This window comes from Mercurialis annua, linkage group LG5 (assembly GCF_937616625.2).
Source record: "Mercurialis annua linkage group LG5, ddMerAnnu1.2, whole genome shotgun sequence".
NCBI classification, from domain to species: domain Eukaryota; kingdom Viridiplantae; phylum Streptophyta; class Magnoliopsida; order Malpighiales; family Euphorbiaceae; genus Mercurialis; species Mercurialis annua.
Genome location: NC_065574.1, coordinates 31527218 through 31542016, shown reverse-complemented (window position 1 = coordinate 31542016; position 14799 = coordinate 31527218). Strand labels below are relative to the sequence as shown.

General features: G+C 38.2%; 2 protein-coding genes across 2 annotated transcripts; one reads left to right on the top strand and one right to left on the bottom strand.

Moving 5' to 3' along the window:
- Nucleotides 1-7374: 7374 nt before the first annotated feature.
- LOC126681784 (E3 ubiquitin-protein ligase SINA-like 10) lies at nt 7375-8228 on the top strand. Its single transcript, XM_050377335.1, has 2 exons — nt 7375-7461; nt 7548-8228. The coding sequence occupies exons 1-2, from the start codon at nt 7375-7377 to the stop codon at nt 8226-8228; spliced, it is 768 nt and encodes a 255-aa protein (XP_050233292.1).
- A 601-nt stretch (nt 8229-8829) lies between these two features.
- LOC126681783 (uncharacterized) lies at nt 8830-9741 on the bottom strand. Its single transcript, XM_050377334.2, has 2 exons — nt 9598-9741; nt 8830-9410 (listed from the first exon to the last, which is right to left on the bottom strand). Exons 1-2 carry the CDS (start codon nt 9656-9658, stop codon nt 8830-8832), a joined length of 642 nt encoding a protein of 213 aa, XP_050233291.1. The 5' UTR covers nt 9659-9741.
- Nucleotides 9742-14799: the final 5058 nt, after the last annotated feature.

Below are 14799 nucleotides of genomic sequence, written 5' to 3'. Positions count from 1 at the left end.
TTCATAACGTTTTAAACGTTTGACTTATTTTGCTAAAAAGGGGAAACGTTTGGATTTGTTTCGAAATGTTTTAAACGTTTGGATGTGTTTTGTAACGTTTGTAAATGTTTGTCCTAAGTCGCTAAAACGGTGAAACGTTTGGATTTGTTTTGTAACGTTTGTAAATGATTGGTTTAAATTGCTAAAAAGGTGAAACGCTTGGATTTGTTTCGTAACGTTTGTAAACGTTTAGCTTAATTTTCTAAAAAGGTGAAACACTTGGATTTGTTTCGTAATGTTTGTAAAAGTTTGGCTTAAATTGCTAAAAAGGTGAAATTTTTTGATTTCTTTCGTAACCTTTTAATGGGCTAATAATCACCCATGGCACCTTAACTTTGGGGGTACGGGCGCTAAACCCCCTGATGTTGAAAAACGGGCAGTAAACTCCCTGAACTTTGAGGCGGCGCTCACAAAACCCCCTAAGACCAAATATCGCCGTTTTTTTCGTTTTCTGTCGACGTGGCATCCAATTTCTCGTCCGGACACCAAATCGCGGCGCCTGTCCCCCCTGCATGCATGTCTGACACCTGCTGCTTGTGTAAGAATGCGTCAGTTGACTTTTTATAAAAAAAAAAAAAAACAAATGAAAAGTAACCGCGGTAATTTATTTGTTTCTCTCTCCTACTTTTCCTTTTCCCCACTCGCTCCCCTCACTTCCGTTTCACTATTTTCGTTTCAAATATTTTAGCCACGCTTCGTCTTCTTCCCCTCGTTTTTTTGTTTCTTCGCTGACACTGACCTAGGGTTTGCTCCTTTCCCATTTTTCGTTCAATCTTTCTCATTTTCCTCGCATTCTTCCCCATTCTTCTTCCATTGTTCAACATTGTCTTTCCTTTACCGAAGTGTAAAAAATATAAGTAAAATCGCTGCAAAACCTAACTAAAAGAGAACATTACTTCTGCAACAAAGAACAAGAAAGTGATTAAGAAAGTGATTAAAGGTTAGAAATTTTAACTCCACTAACATGTTGGCAGGTTTTTAGTTTGTGTGGCTGCAAAAAATGAAGAGAAAAGGATTCAGTAGATGAAAACGAAAAGAAAAGAGTGATTACAGAAGCGGGCCTCCTGGAACTGCTGGGTATGGCTTGATGGATAGTTCCAGCAACGATGATGTTGTTGAAGGTATGCTTGTAGTCTATTTTATAGGACATTTTTGCTAAGAAATTGGCGGGGGTTGATGACTGTAAAGGTTGATAAATTTGTAGGACCACTTAATTACCAAACATGTCAAATTGTTTTTTTTAGAGATAAATTGGTTGATTGGTTTGGGACCATTTCTTTTTGGCTGTATATGCTTTTTGAATAATAGAATATGCTTGCTATGCTTGGTGATTGTGATAGTTGAGTTTTTAATATGTCTATGTGTTGGAACTGCTGTTTTAGACAATTAAGTATTATTGTTTGTGTACTTAATGATGGTTGGTTGGTTTGTTGGTTGAATTTAGTGTTGCTTTTTTTTTTTTCTGTTTTTCAGTTTCCCCTGCAGAATTAAATTGTTTTACCATCAACTTACACATTGGTGGGGAACTTGGGGAGTGGGGATATCATAACGTGGAAGTGAAGAGTAGGGTATATAACCTTGATGTCATTACAATGGGTAAGTTTGATAAATGGGTGGCAAAACTGTTACCCAAGAAGCTTGTTGACTACCATTGGAAAGAGACAGCCGTAGAATATAACGTGGGGATAAAACCAATTAGCCATGAGGATGATTTTATGGAAATGGCTAGGGCTGGGTCAAAGGCGGGGAGTGTTGAGGTGTACGTTAGGGAGTACTCCGTTGGGGATGTTAGGAAATTACAACCTAAGAGAAGTCCTAGTCCTCCCCCTCCATCAGCAGTTGTCTTAAAGGAAATTGAAGAACCGAAAGACAGTTTCAGTTATCCTAGTCTGGGCCTGGTGTTGAGTCAGGAAAATTGGGAGAAGCATGGGGATCGTGGCTTCAGAAAAAAGGCGCCAGGTGCCATCAGAATGGTGCAAAGTCAGGGGCCAGGGGTGAAAACGCAAGGGAGCCAGGGGCCATGGTTGAGAAGAAGGTCAGCAAGTCAAGGACCACTAATGATTGAAGGCCAATGGGAACCTGAACCCCCCCCCTCCGTACACAGCCGTTGGTAAATCAGAGGTTCGACAGTGGATGAAAAAAACTATGGAAGATCTGTTGAGGGCGGGGCCTAGTGAGGGGCAAAATCTAGCTGAGAGGTTTGAGGAGGTGCAAAATGAGGGGCTGAACGAGGGGCTAAATGAGGGAGAAAATCAAAATCTGAATGAGGGGCTAAATGAGGGGCTAAATGAGGAGCTGAACGAGGGGCAGAAAGATGGGGCGAGTGAGGGCCAAATGGAGGGGCCAAACGACGACGAGCATGGGCAGATGGGAATAGATGAGGTTAGTGAGGGGCTTTATGATGGGTTACCTGCTAGTGATGGGATGTTGAACGAAGGGGACCTTGGCGAGGTCAATCAAGAAGCTAATCAGAGGGGCCCTGCTGCTGATCTGCAATGGGAACCTGAGAGGCCAAGTCAGGTTGAGGATCAGTGGCAAAAATGGGGGAACTTCGATGAGTTGTTAGATGGCCTTTCAGCTGAGCTTCGGGTGCTATTCGACATGCCCAGTGAAAGAGAGAAGGATGTTCCTGAGGGAGTTGTAAATGAAGAACAGAATGTGCAAGAGGAAGGGGGGCATGTGGATGCAGAGCAGAATGTGGAAGAGGAGGGGGGGCATGGGGATGCAGAGCAGAATGTGGAAGAGGAGGTGGGGCATGGGGATGCAGAGCAGAATGTGGAAGAGGAGGGGGGGGCATGGGGATGAAGAGCATATTGATGATTACATAGTTGACCCCGACTACGATATATGGGATGATGACGACGATCTCTTGACAGAGCTGAGATCAACAGGCCAACTACACGGAGAGTCATCAGTTCCAGTTCAAGATGGGGATGAACAAGATGTTCAATCAACACAGAGGTCTGGTGGCAGACCAAGGGGTAGTTCACAGCCAGAATTTGGGCCAGGTGGTGTAGAAAGAACCATAAATCCGGATTTGAATGAAGCTGAGTCGGACTATATTGCATCGGATGACAACAACACAGCCTCTGATTCTGATGGTCAAACGGGTGCGCGGTTTAACAGGTTCGATGAGCAGGCTGCGAGAGCCAATCCCTCGTTCACCGAAGGAATGTTGTTTGATAATAGGCACCAGTTCAAGAAGGCCTACTGGGAGTGGGGAATAGTCAACAGGTATCAAGTTTGGTTCCCCACTAATGAGAAGACGCGGGTTAGGTGCAAGTGCTATGCCAAGTGTGGTTTTTTCGTCTTCGCTTCAAAACTAGATATGGCAAATCCGGAAGACGAGACATTCCAAGTGAAGAGTTTTTTCTTGGAACACACTTGTCCTAAGAGGACAACCAACTTCCACGTCACAAGTGCGTATCTGGCAGATAGTTTTTTGGAGGAGTTCAGAAACAATCCCGACTATACCCCTGAGCAGTTTAAGGGCAAGATCCAAAGAGAGCTGAAACAGAACATCCCAATCCAGAAAGAAAGAAGAGCTAAGAGGAAGGCATTGGATAAGTTGGAGGGGGATGAAGATGGACAGTATGAGAAGATGTATGACTACAGGAGGGAGGTCCTTAGAACAAATCCTGGCAGCACTGTCGAGTTTAAAGAGCCGAGAGGGAAATTTCAAGGCATGTATGTCTGTTTTGATGCGATGAAGCAGGCTTTCAGGAATGGCCTTAGGGAGATTGTGTGCCTTGACGGTTGTTGGCTCAAGGGAAAGTATGGGGGTCAGTTGCTTTCTGCAACCGGTATTGACCCGAATGATTGCATGTACCCCCTTGCAATGGCGTGGGTGAAGGTGGAGAACACAGATTCTTGGACGTGGTTTATGGAGCTGCTGAAGGCGGATCTGCACTTGGGAAACAGCACAGTTTTTATGTCTGATAAACAGAAGGTAATTTCTTTAATGGAGAGCTTGTCTTGGTTCTTGCTCTCTTTGGTGTATAATGTGCAGTTGATGTTAGGATAAACTCTAGGGATATTTGTAGATGACATATTCATAGTTAAAGGTCCACACTGAATGAGTTTAAAATGTTTAGTGTCCACTGCTGATTTGAAATTTGTAATCCAGGGTCCATACTTGATCATTCTGTTATGATGGTTCACATACAGGGAGCTTGTTTTGTTTCTTGCTGAGTATAATGTGCAGTTGATGTTAGGAAAAACTCTAGGGATCTTAGTATATGACAGATTTACAGTTAAAGGTCCACACTGAATGAGTTTAAAATGTTTAGTGTCCACTACTGATTTGAAATTTGTAATCCAGGGTCCATACTTGATCATTCTGTTATGATGGTTCACATGCAGGGGTTGGTCAACGCCGTGAAGGAGCTGTTTCCCTATTCTGAGCATATGTTCTGCTGGAGGCATCTGTGGTCAAATTATAGGTCCACATTTCACCATCAACACTTGAAGCCTCTGATATGGAACATTGGGATAGCTTCTTACAAATCCAAATTTGTTGCGGCAATGAAGGTTTTGGAAGACAACCATGCAGAGGCATACGCGTGGATTAGTGCTAGACCAAGAGAGCATTGGTCTAGGTACTATTTTGGTACAGAAGTGAAGTGTGACATTCTCCTCAACAATCTGGCCGAGGCGTTCAACAAGTACATCCTGGCTGCCAGAGTGAAACCAATTTTGACCATGTTCGAAATGATCAGAACCCAGCTCATGAAGCGGATAAGTGACAAGCAACTTTTGGGGAGTAAAATTCAGACTGATGTGTGCCCTAAAATTTTAAAGAAGCTTGACAAGATCATCGATGAGGGATGGAAGTACACCGCAACCCCTACCGGCGGCCCACAAGTTCAAGTTAGTGGTCCCGGGGGGCAGTTTGTGGTGAATTTGCCTGAAAGAACTTGCACCTGTAGAAGATGGGACCTGACTGGGATTCCATGCGTGCATGCCTGTGCTGCTATTCATGAGAACAATGAACACCCACGGCGGTACATTGATGACTGTTATAGCAAAGCGGTGTACGAGCGAGTTTATAGCTTTGTTATCAATCCCATGAATGGGGCTGATATGTGGGAAACAGACCCAAACCCCTTCAATATCATACTCCCACCCTCACCAGTGCAACAAAAGAAGAGAGGGAGAAAGGCAACGGTAAGGCGACTGGAGGCTGAGGAGCTTGAAAAGCAGGCTGCCGAGAAAGCAAGCGACGCACAAGAGACGAGGGCCAAGTTATCACGAAAGGGGCGTCAGCGAATTAAGTGTAGCGAATGTGGACAGTTTGGGCACAATATCAGGAAACATTTAAAGGAAAGAGGTCAAGCTTCGGGTGGAGGTGAACAGCAGCCATCTGTAAATGAAGGTGAAGGACCAATGGCAGAGAGTGAAGTAAGTAACTTTCTGAAATTTTGGTTGCCTGTGTAAGTACAATCTCCCTTCTAATTGTGTTTTTGTTGTAGGCTACTACTGAAGTGCCGCATGCGTCCCCAGCACACCAGACATTGCCATCTGAAACAGAAGCTGCTTGTAATCTTGACAGCCAAACGAGTGCAGTTGATGATGGTGCTCCACCCAAAAGACAGCGCAAGAAGAAGAGTAGTACAGAAGCGTCTGAAAGATATAAGGAACATCTGAGGAAAAGACCTAGGCAGGGCTAGATTTATTTTGTGCCTAGATAATGTTTATTTTGGACCTTATATTTTGTGCCCAGATACTGTAACTGAATCTGTCCTGAACATATGGGTAGATAGGAATACTGCCTATTAATTTGCCTATTTATGTAGATTATATTTCTTGTCTATTTATGTAAAGATACAAGGAACATCTGTGAATTTCTTGTCTATTTATGTAAATTATATTTCTGTCTATTAATTTGCCGTTTTGTGATATATGATGATGTTAGTGAGTAGATAGGAATACTGCCATTCAAGTGCAGACCCTAAACAAATATTACTAATCAATCATGGACCCTGAGATTTGATAAATTGTTATCCATGGCCCTTAAGTTTATTTGTAAGACTTTTGATCAGAGGGTTAATAAAATGTTCATCCCTCATAGTATATAACTTATCCACCGTGGACCTGTATATTATACGTTTCATCACGCGTGGACCCTAATGTTTAGATAGATGATCATCTATGGCCCTTTAGTTATTAATTGATATCAGCATGGCCTACTTTTGAATTTTAACAGCGCCCCACTTAAATAGTCAATAAGTAGCTGGTTTTCTTATTTCATTCTTCGTTTCCATCTCTCACCCATCGCTTACTACTTAGACTTCTAGGGTTGCAAAATTCCGAACTGTATTTTAACACGTCCGCAAATGGAACGGGTATCTCCACCAGTGGTTTGCGAGTGCGGCATCCCATGTCGTTTACAAATTTCGTCAACGGATAGAAACCCAGGTCGAAGATTTTACACTTGTTCAAACAGAACTGTAAGTAATTGATGTGCTTTACTGCATGTACTTAGCCTTTATTTCTTTGTTCAAATTGTTGCATGTCTGAAGCCTTTATTTTTTCGACCTAAATTTGCCAGAATCAGTGTGATTTTTTTGCCTGGCTAGAGAATGACATGCCTTACCAAATGTCGGTGGTCCGAGGCTTGAAAACTGACATTCATGTCATGACTGTTGAACTGGAGGAGGCCAAAAGTTTGCTTGCTGCTAAAAAGGACGAGTTCCAGGGATTGAAGGAGTCCCATGAAATGTACATAGGCGAAAATCAGGGATTGAAGGAGTCCATTGAGATGTATCGCGATGAAAATGGAATCTTGTTTGAGGAAAGCGGTCTACTTTTTATGGAGATAGACATACTGAAGGGCCAGATCAAGGACATGGAGGTCAAGTGTGCAGACTTGAAGAGGTCAACCAGGATCATGAAGTTTGGTTTTTGTGCTGCTTGTGCAGTTGCAGGATGCAGTGTAGCCTTTCATATGCATGAAGAAAAAATGATAAAAATATTAACAGATGTAATGTTGTTTCCTTTAATGTAATGTTGCGTATTATTAATGAAAAAAACTTGACTTGTCTTATCATTAATTTTGTACAGTAATTATTAATTTACTACAGTAATTATTATAACTACTGACTTGTCTCATCATTAATTATGTTTACGAAACCCAACAAACCCATCCGTTGGTCATTAAGTATATACCCTTTGATTACCCCCATTAAGTACATCCACTGACTTGGGAAACAACACGATGGTTAGGTTGAATATGAAAAGACAAGTATCCAACTTATTTAAACAAGTTATCATACTTAATTACAACCGACTTGCTTCTTACAAAGATCATTCTTCATATTAAAAAAAAACAAAGCTATGTCTGATAATATAGTTCGTTCATTTAATCTTGAAGTTATGGATTGCCCCATCTGCTGCGAACCGTTAATTCCTCCAATTATTCAGGTTTTTTACATTTCATTTATATGTTTTCATTTTTTGAATTTTTTGATTAGTTTATTGTTTATCATATAACATTTTATTTTCTTCAGTGTGAGAATGGCCACACAACTTGCAGCACATGCTCTGTGAAGTTTAAAAATTGCCATTCTTGCACTTTGCCCATAGGATCAATGAGAAATCGGGCGATGGAAGCGGTCGTGGAGGCTGTTACAGTGTTTTGCCAGAACAAAATTTATGGATGCACTGAAAGCTTCAGTTACGACGCAAAGACAAAACACGAGAAGTACTGTTCCTTCGTACCGTGTTCATGCCCGGTTCCAGACTGCACCGTCAAAGGGTCGTCCAAAATGATTTATGGTCACTGCAAAGAGATGCATACAGATTCTTTTATACCATTTCATTTTGGACGTAGATTCGGTGTTTCTCTGAACTTGGATGATAGGGGCTTACTTCTCCAAGAGGACACATCAGACACTGTGTTTGTTCTGAACAACACAACGTCTTCTTATGGGAATATTATAACTGTGTTTTGTCTGGGACCAATGTCAAACGGACGCTGCCCTTATGACATCAAAATAAAATTTACTGAATCCTCCGTTGACAGGTTTCATTCTTCTACGAAGAATTTTCAAGACACCAACAGTTACTACCGTTCGTTGACAGGGTTACTTATTGATAGCAGTGATCGTGATTTTTTTCCTGACGGGTTGGTAAAGATGGAGCTTTGTGTATGTCGATCATGGGAGCTTGGTTCGGAGGATGACATATAATGACAAGGATGCTGCCGGAAGTCAAATTCTAGGTCTTGATGATGTATTAAGTTTTTGTGTCGTAACTTTGTTTAGAAAACTGAGAATATATAAGTTAGTTTTTTTGTAGTAACCTTTTCTGTTTGTTTAATATGTAAGACTTTTGATCAGTATGTGTTTTAAAATAGACGTAATATACTAATTATTGTATGTTTCTTAACATATTATTTTAAGGGTCTTTACTTGATTACATAATACAAGATCAGGGTCCTTGGTTGAACAAGTAAATAAAGTTTAAGTTCCACAACTGAACAACGGTCCTAAAGTTCAGGGTCCACGTATGATCGTTAAGTTTAGCTTCCTAAAAACCAAACCAACCAACACGTACAAACACAAATAATAAACGGGAATATCATAAGCAAACAAACAATAACGACCAATTCACAATAATAAACGGGAATATCATAAGCAAACAAACAATACTTCTCCAACATTTAATCAACCAGTGTAAAAATATAAATTCTCAATATTAATACTAATTGCAAAATAAATATTAACCTAAAAGGTTACAACTGTTGAAGCATAACTTTGCACAAAAAAGGTAACTCAAGTGTGTCAATCTTCAGTCTGAACCACCAGACTGCTGCTTCTCCAGGGGTTCACCAACAACTTCAGGTTCTTCAACAACTTCACTTTGCAGCACCTCCACTGGTTCACCAGGACTTTCAATCTGCAGCACCTCCACTGGTTCACCGGGACCTTCAATCTGCAGCACCTGCACTGGTTCAGCCTCAGCAACAGCCTGCAGCTCCAATGCATCATCCCCATCTTCAAGTTCTTTCAACTCAAATAATGTTTGTCCAAATACAGGCCTTAGGTTGCACACGTCATCACAGTTTAACTTCCTAACATACACATCAACACTACCATCTTGTGCCCCAGCCAGTGCCATGTCCATGACATGGTCATCGTTTTCCATAGGAATTAATTCTTCAGTATACATGCCAGCCCGCCTCCAATAATACATTAACAATCCCTGAACCTTCAATTCAAGTAACCACTTATCTAGACTATTTAATCCTATATCCTCAATATGAAATTTTCTGACAGCCACATCCTCATTAAAATAACCAAACCATTCAAAGTCTCCATTGTAGTTAAGAATAATTTCAAAGACCTCAAAAAAACGTTCTTCACTAGTAGCTGCGCAAACCAACAAATTTAAAAACAAACAAACAATTTTCAATTACTGAACAAGTAAAACCCAAACTGAAACAACATCAAATGACAAACTAGAAACAAAATACCCGCAAAAAACAACATCCCATAAAAAATCAACCCCAAAATTCAAAATAATAATAAAAAATAACAGAGACCAGAAAAATCATACCTTTTCGTTTCTTCCCTTCTCTTTCTTCTTTTCCCAATTTCGTCGTTTTTTTGGATCCCATTTTCTGAAAATTAACAGAGACAGACAAGACAAAAATTTAAAAACACTTCGGTAAATGAAAGACAATGTTGAACAATGGAGGAAGAATGGGGAAGAATGCGAGAAAAATGAGAAAGATTGAGAGAAAAATGGGAAAGGAACTAACCCTAGGTCAGTGTCAGCGAAGAAACGAAAAGGCGGCAGTGAGGGGGAAGAAGACGAAGCGTGGCAAAAATATTTGAAACGAAAATAGTGAAACGGAAGTAAGGGGAGCGAGTGGGGAAAAGGAAAAGTAGGAGAGAGAAAAAAATAAATTACCGCGGTTACTTTTCATTTGTTTTTTTTTTTATTTTTTTATAAAAAGTCAACTGACGCATTCTTACACAAGCAGCAGGTGTCAGACATGCATGCAGGGGGGACAGGCGCTGCCATTTGGTGTCCGGACGAGAAATTGGATGCCACGTCGACAGAAAACGAAAAAAACGGCGATATTTGGTCTTAGGGGGTTTTGTGAGCGCCGCCTCAAAGTTCAGGGAGTTTACTGCCCGTTTTTAAACATCAGGGGGTTTAGCGCCCGTACTCCCAAAGTTGAGGTGCCATGGGTGATTATTAGCCCTTTTAATGTTTGGCTTATATTTTGGGAAACGTTTGGATTTGTTTCTTAACGTTTGTAAACGTTTGGCTTAAATTGCTAAAAAGGTGAAACGTTTGGATTTGTTTAGTAACGTTTATAAAAATTTGGCTTAAACCGCTAAACAGGGGAAACGTTTGGATTTGTTTCGTACCGTTTGTAAACGTTTCGCTTATATCGCTAAAAAGGGGAAACGTTTGGATTTGTTTCGTAACGTTTGTAAACGTTTTGCTTAAATTCCTAAGAAGGTGAAAGGCTTGGATTTGTTTCGTAACGTTTGTTAACGTTTGGCTTAAATGGCTAAACAGGTGAAACGCTTGGATTTGTTTTGGAACTTTTGTAAACGTTTGGCTTAAATTACTAAAAAGGTGAAACGCTTGGATTTGTTTCGGAACGTTTGTAAATGTTTGGCTAATATTTCTAAAAAGGTTAAACTCTTGGATTTTTTTCGTAACATTTGGCTTAAATTTCTAAAAAGGTGAAACGCTTGGATTTGTTTTGTAAGATTTGTAAATGTTTGGCTTAAATCGCAAAAAAGGCGAAACGTTGGGATTTGTTTTGTAACGTTTGTAAACGTTAAGCTTAAATCGCTAAAAAGGTGAAACGTTTGGTTTTGTTACGTAACGTTTGTAAACGTTTGGCTTAATTTGCTTAAAAGGCGAAATGTTTGGAATTGTTTCGTATCGTTTGTAAACGTTTGGCTTAAATCGCTAAAACGGCGAAACGTTTGGATTTTTTTCGTAACCTTTGTAAACGTTTGGCTTAAATCGCTAAAACGGTGAAACGCTTTGATTTGTTTTGTAATGTTTTTATACGTTTTGCTTTAATTGCTAAAAAGGTGAAACGCTTGGATTTGTTTCGTAACGTTTGTAAACGTTTGGCTTTAATTGCGAAAAAGGTGAAACGTTTGGATTTGTTTCGTAGCGTTTATAAACGTTTAGCTTAAATCGCTAAAAAGGTGCAACATTTGGATTTGTTTCGTACCGTTTGTTAACATATGGCTTAAATTGCTAGAAAGGTGTAATGTTTAGATTTGTTTAGTAACGTTTTTAAATGTTTGGCTTAAATTGCTAAAAAGGTGAAACGCTTGGATTTGTTTCGTAACGTTTGTAAACGTATGAATTTTTTTCGTAACATTCGTAAACGTTTGGCTTAAATTGCTAAAAAGGTGAAACTATTGGATTTGTTTCGTAAAATTTGTAAACGTTTGCCTTACATTGCTAAAAAGGTAAAACGCTTGGATTTGTTTCGTAACGTTTGTAAAAGTTTGGCTTAAATTGCTAAAAAGGTGAAACGCTTCGATTTGTTTCGTTGCGTTTGTAAACATTTGGCTTAAATTGCTAAAAAGGGGAAACACTTGGTTTTTGTTTGGTAACGTTTGTAAACATTTGGCTTAAATTACTAAAAATGTGAAACGTTTGGATTTGTTTCGTAATATTTGTAAACGTTTGGCTTCAATTACTAAAAAGGGGATACGTTTGGATTTGTTTTGTAACGTTTGTAAACGTTTGGCATAAAACGCTAAAAAGGTTAAATGTTTGGATTTGTTTCGTAATGTTTTCAACGTTTGGCTTAAATTGCTAAAATGGGGAAACGTTTCGATTTGTTTCGTAACGTTTGTAAACATTTGGCTTATATTGCAAAAAAGGTGAATCGTTTGGTTTTTTTTCGTAACGTTTGTAAACGTTCGGCTTAAATCGCTAAAAAGGTGCAACTTTTGGATTTGTTTCGTAACGTTTGTAAATGATTGCCTTCAATTGCTAAAAATGTGAAACGCTCTGATTTGTTTTGTAACATTTGTAAACATTTGGCTTAAATTGCTAAAAAGGTAAAACGCTTGGATTTGTTTCGTAATGTTTGTAAACGTTTGGTTTAAATCGCTAAAAAGGTGAAACGCTTGGATTTGTTTCGTAACTTTTGTAAACGTCTGGCTTAAATCGCTAAAAATGTGAAACATTTGGTTTTGTTCCGTAACATTTGTAAATGTTTGGCTTAAATCGCTAAAAATCTGAAACATTTGGATTTGTTTTGAAACGTTTTAAATGTTTGTTTTTGTTTCTTAACTATTGTAAACGTTTGCCTTAACTCGTTAAAATGGTGAAACGTCTGGATTTGTTTCGTAACGTTTGTAAACGTTAGGCTTAAATCGCTAAAATGGGAAACGTTTGAATTTGTTTCATAGAGTTTGTAAACGTTTGGCTTATATCGCTAAAAAGGAGAAACGTTTGGATTTGTCTCGTAGCGTTTGTAAACGTTTGGCTTAAATCGCTAAAATGGGGATACATTTGGATTTTTTTGTACCGTTTGTAAACATTTGGCATAAACCGATAAAAAGGTGAAACGTATGAATTTGTTTCGTAACGTTTGTAAATGTTTTGCTTAAATTACTAAAAAGGTTAAATATTTGGATTTTTTGTAACGTTTGTAAACGTTTGGCTTCAATCACTAAAAATTTGTAAACGTTTGGCATTAATCACAAAAAGGTGAAACATTTGGATTTGTTTCATAACGTTTGTAAACGCTTGGCTTATATTTCTATAAAGGTGAAACGCTTGGATTTGTTTCGAAACGTTTGTAAACGTTTTTCTTTGTTTCGTAACGTTTGTAAACGTTTGGCTTCAATTGCAAAAAAATTGAAACGTTTTGATTTGTTTCGTAATGTTTGTAAACGTTTGGCTTAATTTGCTAAAAAGGTGAAACTCTTGGATTTGATTCGTAACATTTGTAAACGTTTTGCTTAAATTGCTAAAAAGTTGAAACGCTTGGATTTGTTTCCTAATGATTGTAAACGTTTGGCTTAAATTACTAAACAGGTGAAACGTTTGGATTTGTTTCGCAACGTTTGTAAACGTTTGGCTTAAATTGCGAAAAAGGGGAATTTTTTTGATTCTTTTCGTAACGTTATAAACGTTTTACTTAAATTGCTAAAATGGGGAAACGTTTGGATTTGTTTTGTAACGTTTGTAAACGTTAGGCTTAATTTTCCAAAAAGGTGAAACGCTCTTATTTGTTTCGTAACGTTTTAAACGTTTGAATTTGTTTCGTAACGTTTGTAAACGCTTGGCTTAAATCACAAAAATGGAAAATGTTTGGATTTGTTTTGTAACGTTTGGCTTAAATTGCAACAAAGTGAAACGTTTGATTTGTTTTGTAATGTTTGTAAACGTTTGACTTACATTGCTAAAAAGGTGAAACTCTTGGATTTGTTCATAACATTTTAAACGTTTGGCTTAAATCGCTAAAAAGGTGAAACATTTCTTTTTGTTCCATAACATTTTAAACGTTTGAATTTGTTCATAACGTTTTAAACGTTTGGCTTATATTGCTAAAAAGGTGAAAGGTTTGGATTTGTTTAGAAATGTTTTAAACGTTTGGATGTGTTTTGTAACGTTTGTAAATGTTTGTCCTAAATCGCTAAAACGGTCAAAAGTTTGAATTTCTTTTGTAACGTTTGTAAATGTTTGGCTTAAATTTCTAAAAAGGTGAAACATTTGATTTTGCTTCGTAACGTTTGTAAGCGTTTGGCTTAAATTGCTAAAAAGGTGAAATGTTTGGATTTGTTTCGTAACATTTTTAAACGTTTGGCTTAAATCGCTAAAAAAGGGAAACGTTTGGATTTGTTTTGTAAGGTTTGTAAACGTTTGGCCTAAGTCGCTAAAAAGGTGAAACGTTTGTATTTTTTATGTAACGTTTTAAACGTTTGTAATGTTTGTAAACGTTTGGCTTATATCGCTAAAAAGGTGAAACGTTTGGAATTGTTTCGTAACATTTGTAAACGTTTGGCTTAAATTGCTAAAAAAGTTGAAACGTTTGGATTTATATCGTAACGTTTGTAAATATTTGGCTTAAATCCTTAAAAATGTGAAATGTTTGGTTTTGTTCCGTAACGTTTGTTAGAGTTTGGCTTAAATTGCTAAAAAGGTACAACGCTTGGATTTGTTTCGTAACGTTTGGCTGAAATCGCTAAAAAGGTGAAACATTTGGATTTTTTTCATAATGTTTGTAAACGTTTGGCTTCAATCGCTTAATAGGTGAAACGTTTGGATTTGTTTCGTAACGTTTGTAAACGTTTGGCTTAAATTGCTAAAAAGGTGAAACGTTTGGACTTTTTTCGTAACGTTTGAAAACGTTTGGCTTAAATCGCTAAATAGGGGAAACGTTTTGATTTTATTTGTAATGTTTGTAAACATTTGGCTTAAATCGTTAAAAAGGTGAAACGTTTGGTTTTGTTTCATAACGTTTGTAAACGTTCAGCTTAAATCGCTATAAATGTGAAACATTTGTTTTTGTTCCGTAGCTTTGATAAATGTTTGGCTTAAATCGCTAAGAAGGTGTAACGTTTGGATTTGTTTCGTAACATTTGTAAACGTTTGGCTTAAATTGATAAAAAGGGGAAACGCTTGAATTTATTTCGGAACTTTTGTAAACGTTTAGCTTCAATCACTAAAAAGGTGAAACGTTTGGATTTGTTTCGTAACGTTTGTAAACGTTTCGCTTAAATCGCTTAAAAAGGGAAACGTTTGAATTTGTTT

Bases quoted from the DNA above. Each gene is read 5' to 3' on its own strand.
- LOC126681784 (XM_050377335.1), top strand. From the start codon at position 7,375: ATGTCTGATAATATAGTTCGTTCATTTAATCTTGAAGTTATGGATTGC. The intron at 7,462-7,547 runs GTTTTTTACATT...TATTTTCTTCAG, and splicing joins TAATTCCTCCAATTATTCAG to TGTGAGAATGGCCACACAAC.
- LOC126681783 (XM_050377334.2), bottom strand. From the start codon at position 9,658: ATGGGATCCAAAAAAACGACGAAATTGGGAAAAGAAGAAAGAGAAGGG. The intron at 9,411-9,597 runs GTATGATTTTTC...TGGTTTGCGCAG, and splicing joins AGAAGGGAAGAAACGAAAAG to CTACTAGTGAAGAACGTTTT.